The sequence below is a fragment of the Erpetoichthys calabaricus genome, chromosome 9 (assembly GCF_900747795.2).
Source record: "Erpetoichthys calabaricus chromosome 9, fErpCal1.3, whole genome shotgun sequence".
NCBI lineage: Eukaryota > Metazoa > Chordata > Cladistia > Polypteriformes > Polypteridae > Erpetoichthys > Erpetoichthys calabaricus.
Genome location: NC_041402.2, coordinates 72,640,477 through 72,653,470, shown reverse-complemented (window position 1 = coordinate 72,653,470; position 12,994 = coordinate 72,640,477). Strand labels below are relative to the sequence as shown.

General features: G+C 36.7%; 1 protein-coding gene across 14 annotated transcripts in view; it reads right to left on the bottom strand.

The window, feature by feature from the left end:
• Positions 1–12,994, bottom strand: part of cdh31 (cadherin 31) — a 438,121-nt gene that overhangs the window by 414,121 nt on the left and 11,006 nt on the right. For 2 of the 14 annotated variants that reach the window (XM_051932052.1, XM_051932051.1), the window contains exons 3-5: positions 7,640–7,768; positions 7,171–7,356; positions 4,769–5,013 (exon numbers count right to left, since the gene is read on the bottom strand). The exons of 8 other annotated variants lie outside the window; for them this stretch is intronic. In XM_051932052.1, the coding sequence (XP_051788012.1) occupies positions 4,769–5,013; positions 7,171–7,356; positions 7,640–7,768 (560 nt within the window). Of the gene's footprint in view, positions 1–4,768; positions 5,014–7,170; positions 7,357–7,639; positions 7,769–12,994 lie in introns of those variants that run through there. 4 more of the 14 variants (XM_051932050.1, XM_051932049.1, XM_051932044.1 and 1 more) reach the window with 3 other exon arrangements.

Sequence of the window (12,994 nt, the reverse complement as noted above, 5' to 3'; positions counted from 1 at the left end):
TTGGTTCATTTCTTTTTCAGTCAGTAGGAAGCAAGGTGTGTGGCAACATAGATATCTTTGTTGAATTCCCTGTCACTTAGTCTTAAATAGAAAAATGTCACTATCTTGGCAAGCTATACCCTAAGCACTTGTATCCAACCACTCCTTTTTAAATAGTAAAAGCAGTATTGTTTTTTAATAACCTAGCTGCAAGAAATCTGGAAAATAAGGTTTCACTGAGAAGTGCCCAAACACTGCCATGATACCAACCCCTCCCACTCGCTCCTAAATTAGGTTCAGCAAGCAACTCTGAAAGAAATTGTGCTTAAATGGTTTACTAACTTTTCATTCAACTTTTAAACAATCTTCAGATGCTTACAAAGAACTCTTAAGGAGCACCAACAAGGGAATTTCATGTTAAAGCTATTGGTAAAGAAGCCACTATATTCTGTAGGTAACAATGCCATTAAATACTCCGCCTTTTATGGACTATTACTACAATTTAGTGCACCAAAACCATTGTAACATATTAAAATGATGTAATTTATAGAAATATGAAAAGTGTTACTGCTTAATGTAAAAAATACTAATTCAGAACTGTCTTAATGATTATTCTGACAATAGGTAGGAAATATTACCATTATCATAAGCATATATGAGTGACGTATATTTATCATTTTTCACAAATGGACTCTCTCTATTCATAGCTTGCTTGACAGTAATAATTCCAGATTCTTTATCCACATTCAGCCATCCTGCAGGATCATTACCAATATAGTATCTGATTAAAAGAAAGTGGGGAGAAAAAAAATTAAAAAGTAGCAACATATCCTTGGTATGACTGTAGACTTAGGTAGAGAGATTATATAAAATGTGATCCTCATTGGACCACTTGATTAACCCAAACAGGTGCATTTTGTTGAATGTATTGATATTTTCTATTTAGTAACTGACAACACAAAGCTGGAATGCATACAAAAATACAAATGTGCCATCTGAAAATAAATATTACAAAAGTCCTGAATGCCTTTGCTCCATTTAAGGTGCTTCATATGATCGACCAGTCTTTGGTATTGACTATGCCTGCATAATAAAGCAGAATTAGCCATTAAACTACTCGGACATTAACTACACAAATTACTCCGAACTGGAGATGCATCCCATTTGGGCCTTTACCATTCAAATGCATGATATGTGGGCTTTCACTGTTTGCCATATTATATGAAAACATCACTTGGGCTTGAAAAAAAAACCCAAGAGATGATAATTTTAGTGTTTACTGATTTTATCAGTGAAACATGCTGTTTTAGAAGGCAGGCTCCTAGCAATGTGTTTCTGAAATAATGCATTTCTATTAACTAATCATATACTGCTTCAAAGCATTTTATTGTAATTAAAATATGGAGGTGCTCATGTTGTTACCATTGTTCCTGTATTTGTAATGTGGGTAGTCTACACTGTTTGAAATTTGCCTTCATTCTTACTGGCTGGAACTGCTAGTGTGGAAGTTTCCACTGGATTTTTCAGGTTTCCTTCCACATCCCAAAGAGGCGCAGATTAAAATATGTGATGACTCTGCCTTAGTTGACACAAACATGGATAAAGTTGATAAATAAAAGCACCATGTAAGTGTTTCAAAGGAAGCAGTACCAATCAGTTCAGTTTGAAAAGGATTATCTCAAAAGTAAAACTGATATCACAGCAAGTAAAACTGCTGTTTCTCATCACAACAATCACCCATCAGTGTTTGAAAACCTGCTTTCCCCATCCATACTGCTTCACGAGACCAGATGTTCTCAGATTTACGCACACTAGACAGCATTTTCAAACTGATTCATTTTCTGTGGTCAAAAAATGCCACTTCAGTATGCAAGGACAAAATGAATAAAAAAAAAAAACTGGTGTTAAATTTGTGTTGGTAAAGTCATGAATAATGGTGTGTGTTATGTGTGACACTGTCCTAAGGTTGGTTCCTATCCACTCCATTCACCTTTTTCTATAGAGTTTGCCCCCTTAAACATACCTAAATAATGAAAAGTACTGTCATTTACACCTGTGTCGGCACTGCTTGTCACTAAATATAAGTATTTGGAGGAGATAAATAAAGGTAGCAAGCTCCACAGGAGAATTACAAATATTCTAAAAATAAGTTTTTAAAGCTATGGCAAAAATACCAATTTCTGAATCTCTTTAACAGCTGAAAATGAGTGAACAAATTGCCTGTACTCCAAATTGTAACGTGCAGATGACAGCTTCCTGGGATGGTAACTGAACACATGACGCATGATCTGTAAAAATGCACGCGATGCTTCAAAATTAATACTAGGAGCAATATTTACAAATTAAACATAGCATCGAGTACTTCATCAAACACATAGTTCTCAACAGAATCAAAACTGATCAGAATCTGAGTCAAGGCCTTCATATTCTGTATCATTAGCATTCTGTAATTTTTCTAGGACATCCTCAACAGTATGTTTTATTATTTGAAGGTGACATTTCCCTAGTACAAACTTTTTAGTCTTACTGTGGGTCAACCAAACAATTTCCATGCACTCAGCCAGAAGCTTGTGAGTAAAGGTGCATAAAGATGGGCTGTTGTACATACAATGTATTTCCTGCCAGATTTAACATGTTCATGATTGGTCATACATCATTGGAATACTCTAAACCTCAGTTATACCAATGGTATGTGGTTCAATGTAGGTGGGATCATTGATAAAAGTTAGTTCACTCAGCTGTGAAGCACTGTGTATCTTGGCAATGTGTGGGAAAATCACATTTTACTAATGAATGAGAGCATACAACATGGACACTTATGATTTGTTCTAAAGAAGACACCCTTGGGCAGTAAAAACACCATTATTGCTTTTGACTGTCTTCTTGGTTTGCAGCTATCTAAGAAACTCCCCGTATACACAGTTATGCATTTGTAAGCCAACAGCAACATTTTCTTAAACATAGAACTAGAAAAAATATATAGTTGTTAGATACACTTAGACCATAGAGAGAAAATTTTAAAAACAAAATCCCACAATGCAACAATCTCACCATGACTTGACTTAAAAGTTAATCTGAATTTAAAACAAAACTGCAAAAATTGCAGAATATTGAATTTGTTCGACTCCACTGATTATATCAATTTGATCTAAAGGCCAAAAATTAAATTAGGATGCATTTTGCAAAAACACACTTACACCCAGACAAACTAATATTATATAGTTCTTAAATAAAATGTCGCTCTGTGGAATTCCCATCTTACTGCAAGAAAACAGCTTTAACAGAGTTTCAAGTAAATGCTTTTAATTTAGATTGTGTGCTTTACTGTTGATCTTTTAGGCCAGAAGGGTTATCCCCTACTTTCTTGTTTACAGGAAAAACATACTGGCAGGCTGTGCTTAAACTGAGAAAATATCATGGATTTGATGAAGTCAGTATGAGTGACATTTTATGAAATCCAAACATAAAAAGGACAGTAAAAGGTGTTCTGTGGTGCTTAATACTGTATACATTTTTGTATAAAGTACTCAAGTGCCCACTGCTTTGTTTCATACTGCAAACGGGAGTAAATCCTCCATTACCTATCTCAACAATCCATAAAAGGACTAGTTTGTATAAAGAATTTTTGTATTGCCCATTCCTCCACTCTCATCCAGTTCTGGGTAGAAAAGAGATGTTGCATATCCTAACAGCATGGGGAAGAAGTTGAGGAATATGGTACAGACCACAACAATACTCTGACTAATTTAATAAGATGATCAAAATATTAATTTTACTAAATCAGAGCACATCTTAGGCAGTGTCAAGGACACCAGTACGTGTTCTAAAAACACAAATTACAAAAACTAAATTTTTCCATCTTAAATACTGGTAAATTAGGAGGGTATATACAGACTAATAAATTCATAAATGTATTTCTAGTCAGATTTTCTACTGCAGTACATTATTTATTGGCTGCTCAAACCATTTCACATGTAGCCTTCAATTAATACAAATTGCTGCAGTAAGAATCATTACAAGAACTAGACAGTATGACCACATAACTCCTGTTCTTTAGTCATTCCAAAGGCTTCCAGTTAAGCTTAGTGCTGATTTCAATATGCTGTTATTTGCAAATAAAGCTTTAAAAATGTATTGCTTACACACAGAAGTACATTAAGATCATGATGGCCTATTAAAAACAAAGATGAACAAAACAGTGCAAGGTCAAGCTTATAGCTACAATCTGCCTACTTATATATGAAAGATGACACTTCGGTTCCAGTTTTAAAACCAGGCTGAAGTCATCTCACTACTTTAGTCAATATATAAATTTGCTAATGAACTGTGCCTATTGCACCTGTCTTAACCATTTGTATAAAATTACCCTAACTAAACCCTCCTCTATTTTATTTGCTATTGTGGAACATTGTGCCACTTCTCTACATCTAGGCCATTTTCTTGCCCATAGGAAAGACATCTGGGAAACTGGGAGCCTTGGAATCAATGGATGAAAATGCCATTGCATCAGATTAGACAGCCCTCTATAGACCTATCCTCAGTGACTACTGGTCTTTGTAAAGTACATAAAATCTTTACAGCTCTCCAACCCAATGTTTGAAACTCCAAATTCTATTAAACGGAAACTGTAATATATTGATCAATATCTAAAACATACTAAAACAGTTAATCTAAAAAATGCACTAATCCCTCCATAAAAGAGCATTTCTTACATTTTAGGTAATCACATTCAGCTTCACAGAACTGTAAATTAATTTAAATCAATAAACACAGTAAAACAATTACTTACGATACCGTCTGCTTCATTTCTATGTCTGGGTCTTTTGCTTGGTAAGTTGCTATGAAAGTGTTCAAAGGCACATCTTCTTTAACAGGAACAGACAGCGTTGGTGGGCTGAAAACTGGAGCCTCGTTGACATCCTCTACTGTCACTGTAAGTGTAGCTGTGGAAGTTGATGAAGGAGTGGAAAATGGAACCTCATTTTCAACTGTGATGAGAAGTATATATTGTTGCTTGGCTTCAAAATCAAGACCCTTTTGAGGGAAATAAATGAATAGATGTAATTTTGTACATCTAAACTAAAAGTAGTTTTGTACATCTAAATAAACTGCTGTAAAAGGGGCTGGCTAACAGCATTGTGCAGACTATTAAAAACCCTGAAATTTAATGCACTAGAAGACTCAGTCCTACCAAATAGAGTATCTGTGAAAACTGAATTAATGGCACCATCTGAAATGTGTTTAATAAAAAGCTTGAAGGGTTTTTTTTAGTTAAATTCTAGAAATAAGAAAACAAGTATAAAATTTGAACATACATTGTTTATACATCATGCAAGCAGTATGATGGCACACTGAAAAGCATATACATTTATTGACAAAACACACACATACACACACACACACACAACACAGTTTGTGACACTCAGCGTTTGTACAGTTCATAATAAAATGCAGGGAGCAACAGCTAAAGTGCAGTAAAAGCCAAGTCATATGTTTCTTACATACTAGCTGTTAAAGGGCTGAAATATACCATTGCTGGTATATTTGGTTTATTTTGGTTTTGTTGAGTAAGCATCAATCTGGACATTGCAGGATTTTACTATTTGTTTTTCCAGTTTTCCATTTCATTTATGCTCTGGCTGTAGCACACCCCTGTAGTAGTGTTAGGTTGTTATTAGTTTATTCTTTAGTGTAATAGATAGATAGATAGATAGATAGATAGATAGATAGATAGATAGATAGATAGATAGATAGATAGATAGGCAGGCAGGCAGGCAGGCAGGCAGGCAGGCAGACAGACAGACAGACAGACAGATACTTTATTAATCCCAAGGGGAAATTCACATACTCCAGCAGCAGCATACTGATACAAAAAACAATAATAAAGAGTAATAAAAATGCAGGTAAAAACAGACAATAACCTTGAATAATGTTAATGTTTACCCCCATGGGTGGAATTGAAGAGTCGCATAATTTGGCAATCAAACAACAAGAGACCTCACCGACACAAAATTATCCAACTAAGTACTCTTAATAAGTATGAAGATAATACAGAGACAAAATTCTAAAGAAAATACACTGAATGCTGTTAGAACTGGGTTCGTACAATCATTCCCATTATGAATTTATTTGAATTAATGCAGGTGTTTTAGAGACATAAAACTATGCCTTAGGAGAAAAGTAAGCCAGTTGTCTGGATTTTTGGTTTTGAACAGAAAATTGGACATGGAGAAACAGCCCTTTAGGCAGTCATTCAACTAGTGAGTATTGCTGTGCAGCTGCCTCACAGCAGCACTTTGGCCTAAATATTGACCTGGTCTCTGTCCACACAGAAACTCCTTTTACTTGTATTTGAATGGACACAAATAATTTAACTTGTTCTTCACAGAACTTGTCTTGTGATGACACAGACCATGCAGAATTTAAACTCATGTAACCTTTAAAATACGGTAAAAAAATAAAAATTCTAAAGACTTTATATAGTTCATCTCTACCACAATACCTTTTATGGTTCATTTACAGTGTTTAAAATAATTAAATTTTATACTGCAAGCAATCTCACTGTACTGTTACTGTACTGTACCTCCTGCTACGTAGTGGTTAGCACCGATGCCTCACGTGGCAGCTCTTGATCAATCCAATCATGGCCTCTAAAACTCCAACTTCCCTCCAATCCTCTATTGAATTAAGTACGTTCAGAAAAATTAATATTGTCTATGATGCATCTTGTCTAAAACAGACCTATACAGAAGTGAGTCTTTTTTTAATAAGCATTTCAACCAAATTCAAGTGCATAGCAAAAATGAACCTTGATGGGCAATACTAGCACCACAGAACATCTATATATAGCTATAGGATGATTAAACACAAGTACATTTATAATTATTTTTAAACCTACTCAAAACAACCTACAAAGTGGTTTTAAGATTACCGAAAGTGCTAGAACAGTGCTGTAGTGTGTATTCAAACTCCAAGATGGCATTTTTGAGTTTAAAAACCCATCAGCAAATTCAATGAGTAAAGCAAGCAATTTCCATTTTGGACTATTAACACACACACACATACACACACACACACACATACATGCACCAAACCACATGACATCTAAGGCACTTGTTTCACAGAAGAGTGCCACAAATAACAGAATCTAGTATAATTGTCAAGACAGTATGAATTTATTACTGCACTAACCTTAATAGTTTTAACAATTCCATCATTACTATCTGGTTCTGCAGTAATGCCAAAGTTGCCTCCATCATTCCCTTTAACAATCCGGTATTTGGCATTCCAAGTCGGTGTGTGGCGTTCATCATTATCGGTCACTATCAGTCTCACAACCTCAAAGTCCACAGCATTTTCTGGTACATTCTGAATATACTACCAAAGCAAATGGAACATTACTAAAATTCCAAGTTTAACATTTACCATAATTTTTTATAACACTAAAATACACTTCTCATAAGAGTATTACACAGGGTTTTTAAAAGGTTGCAAAAAACATCTTTCATTTAAATTAAACATGACAGAATATGGATTACAGTCAAATAACAAATTATTAGAAGTTCTAGATTTAAGAGACCAAATGCATATAATTCATGACAAATTATTTATATACTATTTAGTTTCTAGTCTCCTACTCTGCCAAAGTAAACACACTTACATTTGTTGGATTAAACTGTGGAGCATTGTCATTTTGGTCTAGAACAGTGATGGAAGCAGTAGCAGTATTTGAGAGTCCAGTTCCTTTCATATCTGCAACTTTGATTATTAGTGTATATTCACTCACGTTCTGAAATTGGCAAACAAAGAAACAATCAATATTAATTACCATTTTAAGAATATCAATAATATCAATCAATGAACATGACTCAGTCCAGTATTACTTGGAACACCACAATATCCAGTCATATTAAAGGAATGAATGCATTTACAGAAACAGGATATATATAATGTGCTGTATTAATATATCAATAAATTACAAAGTGCAAAATGCCACATTTAGGTCATACAGAATTTGAATTAATCTATCATAAAACACTGATATAAATGTCATTTACGTAAAGTCACCCCCCATTTTGTATCTTTATTAACATACATACATTTTTAACATACATGAATTTTCAGTTAGCTTTAATTTTCTTTGGTTTCACTAATTCTGTGGCTTAATAACTACCTATTTAAATGGGCCAGGAATGACTAATGTGAAAACCAGTACTTTCAGAGCCTTAAAGAGAGGATAGTGCCAATTATTTGTTACTGTGCTGCAAAAAAGCACTAATGATGACAACCAGATGAGAAAATTCTTTACTTGAACAATGACACTCACTAAAACATGAGTGGTGAACTAAACACTTGTAGAAGTGATTCCATTAAAATGTTAGACTTGAGAATGAGCTATGCAATATAAGGACATTATCAAGGTAACTATGATCAAGAAATCTGAAGAGCAAGCAAAGCAATCCGTCATTAACGATAGTTCAACCTCAAGCAGGGAAATGAGGAGCAAGTGTTCATTTTCATTCTATCACACATTACATTGCTGTTTTGTCTCCTGACTTATTTGAATCTAAGTAGGCAGAAATTGCAAGTTGAAAAAGGGTACAAAGTCATAATTTGGCTAGTACAGTTCACACTGATAAAGATGTGAAGATGCAAAAATCTGCTGCATCCCCAGTCTGCACAGAAAACCGTGAAAGGCTAGGAACTATTTAGACAATACAGAACACTGAACATGGGATATTGTTAACAAAGAAGTGCCCTTCAAATCTCTCTCCATCACTCTATGAGAGGTTATTTTTACTAAACCTCTGCCTAATGGAAATATTATATTATATTATATTATATTATATTATATTATATTATATTATATTATATTATATTATATTATACCGGAAAAGGGTGGAGTGCCCTCTCAGGGTTGGTAGCGAGATCCTGCCCCAAGTGGAGGAGTTCAAGTATCTCGGGGTCTTGTTCACGAGTGAGGGAAGAATGGAGCGTGAGATCGACAGGCGGATCGGTGCGGCATCCGCAGTAATGCGGGCGTTGCATCAGTCTGTCATGGTGAAAAAGGAGCTGAGCCGCAAGGCGAAGCTCTCAATTTACCAGTCGATCTATGTTCCTACCCTCACCTATGGTCATGAGCTATGGGTAGTGACCGAAAGAACGAGATCGCGAATACAAGCGGCTGAAATGAGTTTCCTCCGCAGGGTGTCTGGGCTTTCCCTTAAAGATAGGGTGAGAAGCTCAGTCATCCGGGAGGGGCTCAGAGTAGAGCCGCTGCTCCTCCGCATTGAGAGGAGTCAGATGAGGTGGCTCGGGCATCTGATCAGGATGCCTCCTGGACGCCTCCCTGGTGAGGTGTTCCAGGCACGTCCAACCGGGAGGAGGCCCCGGGGAAGACCCAGGACACGCTGGAGGGACTATGTCTCTCGACTGGCCTGGGAACGCCTTGGGATTCTCCCGGAAGAGCTAGAAGAAGTGGCCGGGGAGAAGGAAGTCTGGACATCTCTGCTCAAGCTGCTGCCCCCGCGACCCGACCTCGGATAAGCGGGAGACAATGGATGGATGGATATTATATTATATTATACTAGGGGGCTCTGCCCCCTGCTCACTTCACTCGCCAACCCCCGTGTTTGTGTTTCTGGAAATATATTTTTTTTCCTTGGAATTGTTACATATGCATTATTTTCACTTTTACTTTAAAACTTTAGTAAAAACAGTATGTGGAATTAACTTTTCTTCAAGATCGCATTGAATTTTGATTCCTTGTTTGGTCTCACATGGACATAACGCAACTGGCCGTGAGTGAATATTCTTTCTTTCTCTAATAAGTCTTCTCCTATTAGCACATTTTGAATTGGAAAGTTTCCAATGTCTAGTAGCCAGTTGGTGAAATCATCCAAATTTTGATTTGGTCGCATATATTTTTGTACTTTGAATTATTGGAACAAGGACCATAAAGGCCCACGCTTTAGACATGCATCATAAATCTGCTGTCAGCCTCCTTTCTTGACTACTGGTAGATAATTCAGGACAGGTTTCTCTGTTTGGAATTTCTGCACAGACAAACCGATCTACATCATCAGCGGTTAATATTTTTTTTTGCCGAGTAATCAATAAATGCATGTGAGGGAAACCTCGTTTTTGAAATTCGATCGTGTAAATGTATGCTCTGATGTGACCGAACACTGTTTCTAGTTCATTCAATAAAAATAAGTCTTTTTGATAAAGCAATCTCATTACGAAAGTGGGAATATCTAGGCCATTGTAGACAGTGGCATTGTTCTCAAGAATCTGAGTATTTCTGGCCATTGTGGATTGCACGTCATTGTAATAAATAAATCTGGCCAACAGTTCAGGATATTGCCATTGCATCAAGATATAACTGTTGCAATGCTCATGGACTACCTTGATATGATGATGGTAATATTACTGCTTTACCTATTTTGAATATGTCTGAACTATTGATATCTGAATTTTGAATGTGATCAATGAGCCTTTGCATATGTTCTGTTCTAAGTTTTGCTTTGATTTAATAAAGAAGACATGATTAGCTTCGACTTTTGATAAACGTTGAGATGACAGAAGTGGGTTAAATACATTGGATCATATCGCTAATTTTGACCCGAAATATTGTGTGGGTGATATTCGTTTAGCAGAATGCGTTTGATACATATTGTATTTCCATCCTGTTTCGCCATCTAGGAAAAGCAAAGGAAAGAGTAAAGTTTTTGTTTTATAATAGAGAGATTATTTTATATTATATTATATATTTTTACCATTGGTTCAAGATCTGAGATCCTATACAATACTACTGACTGAAGATATTACCATTCTATTTTTTTTATAAATAGTGGCATGTTATTTAATCATGTAATTAAGTGAGGAGTGATGACTTAGCAAGCAAAAGATTAGAAAATATAACGTTAGTGACAAATAGCAGAAATGACCAGATTTTCTAGCTGGATTTTGGTGCAACATTTTTTAAATGAGCTTTTGACAAAAGTGCGATTATGAAGCTCCAATCTCTAAATCTGAAATATCAAAGTTAGGAGCATTTTAGAGATTTTTAAACCAAACACCTTTACTATTACAGTATACAGGTGTCAAAGAAACATAGCCTGTTCATTGTTTTCAGATCTAAAAAAGTTGGTATGCCTTTAACAACACAGAAGTAGTGACACCCATTTTTGGAGATGTTGTGGGTGGTTTTTACAATTAAACCCACACTAGCAGACTAGTCCAGCAAATACAACACTGCCTTAGGCAAAACATGTCCCCACTTCAGTAAAAACAGTTAATTTAGAAGCCTATTCTTCCACAGCTGCGGTGGGCTGGCGCCTTGCCCAGGGTTTGTTTCCTGCCTTGCGCCCTGTGTTGGCTGGGATTGGCTCCAGCAGACCCCCGTAACATTTTGGTTAGAATATAGCGGGTTGGATAATGGATGGATGGATGGATTCTTCCACAGTGAGTAGTACCGCTGCTTCATAGATCATGATTCCTGGTCATTGTACAAACTACACGTGCGCATTTTCCCTGTGTTTACATAGGTTTCCTCCACAATCCTGTGTTTCATCTTAAAGGCAAACAAGTTAGGTAAAAGGGCAATTCCAAACTGTTCTTGTGCGAGAGCAATGTGTGGATGAGGGTGTAGGTGTGAATGAGACAGCCATGCAACAGACTTGTGCCTTGGCCAGAGTGATTTCCTGTAAGGCACATAGAGCTACCAGGATGAGCTCAAGCCACTGTGGCATTGAATTAAACTGGTTTCAGAGTGTTGGGTTTAATTTCATCCCATACAATGCAGTACCTTGTCTATTAGTTTTACATAGTATTGAATTGGGCGGAATGGTGGCATAGTGGGTAGTGCTGTTGCCTCACAGTAAGGAGACCTGGGTTCACTTCCCGGGTCCTCCCTGCGTGGAGTTTGCATGTTCTCCCCGTGTCTGCGTGGGCACCCCCTGGGTGCTTCGGTTTCCTCCCACAGTCCAAAGACATGCAGGTTAGGTGGATTGGCGATTCTAAATTGTCCCTAGTGTGTGCTTGGTGTGTGTGTGTCCTGCTGTAGGTTGGCGCCCTGCCCAGGATTGGTTCCTGCCTTGCGCCCTGTGTTGGCTGGGATTGGCTCCAGCAGAGCCCCGTGGCCCTGTAGTTAGGATATACACTGGGTTGGAAAATGGATGGATGGATAGTATTGAAACCACCATATAATTTTATGGTTTTTATTTAATGAAAATGCATTTATATAATGAATAGGTTCTCCAATGTAGCAACAAAGGTTACTATTCATAAAATCTGAAGGACTTTGTACACTTCTTTGATTAATCTGTTTTCTGAACCTGCTTTATGCAGTGCTTGCTCTGACAGTGTGCCTTGGGTCACTGTCTGGATCAGCCACATAATTCACCAGTTCATTTTCTACTAAAGAGGTACACATTTAATCCAGTGTACACTATGACAGAGTCATCCTTCAGTCAAATGATACTGAAATGCATACTAATGACAGGATGCTATAAGCACCATACTTGACAGTGAGAGACGATAGGACTGATGGCAGTTTTAGATTTGGACTCTTTGAGTTGGTTTCATGATATCACAAAAACCTTCACCACTTATCTAAAGTACTTCAAGACAACACCCGACAAATGTCGACTTTATAGGCATGGGATAGATTTTGACTTCCAGGTATTTTTTAAAAAGGCCTACTACCTTGTGACATTCCTATGAAGACCTTTTTTGTTGAATGTCTTTAAAAATGCTGATCCAAAATTGTTTTTAGCCATCTTCTGAGACTCGTTCAGAATATTACATTAGTTTCAAATGTTTTAGCTAAATGTAAAGGAACAGAACAGTCCAGGTAGCACTTGAGGCTGGAGGAATGTTCACGGTGGTTCAAGCGATTCCTCAGACATCTGCTTATTCATAATTAGTTCATTGGCTTATTCAGAAATCTTGTCTTCATTATGAGGCTCTATTCTATTCCAAAGTTTCAGCAAAACCAGGACAATAACCACTC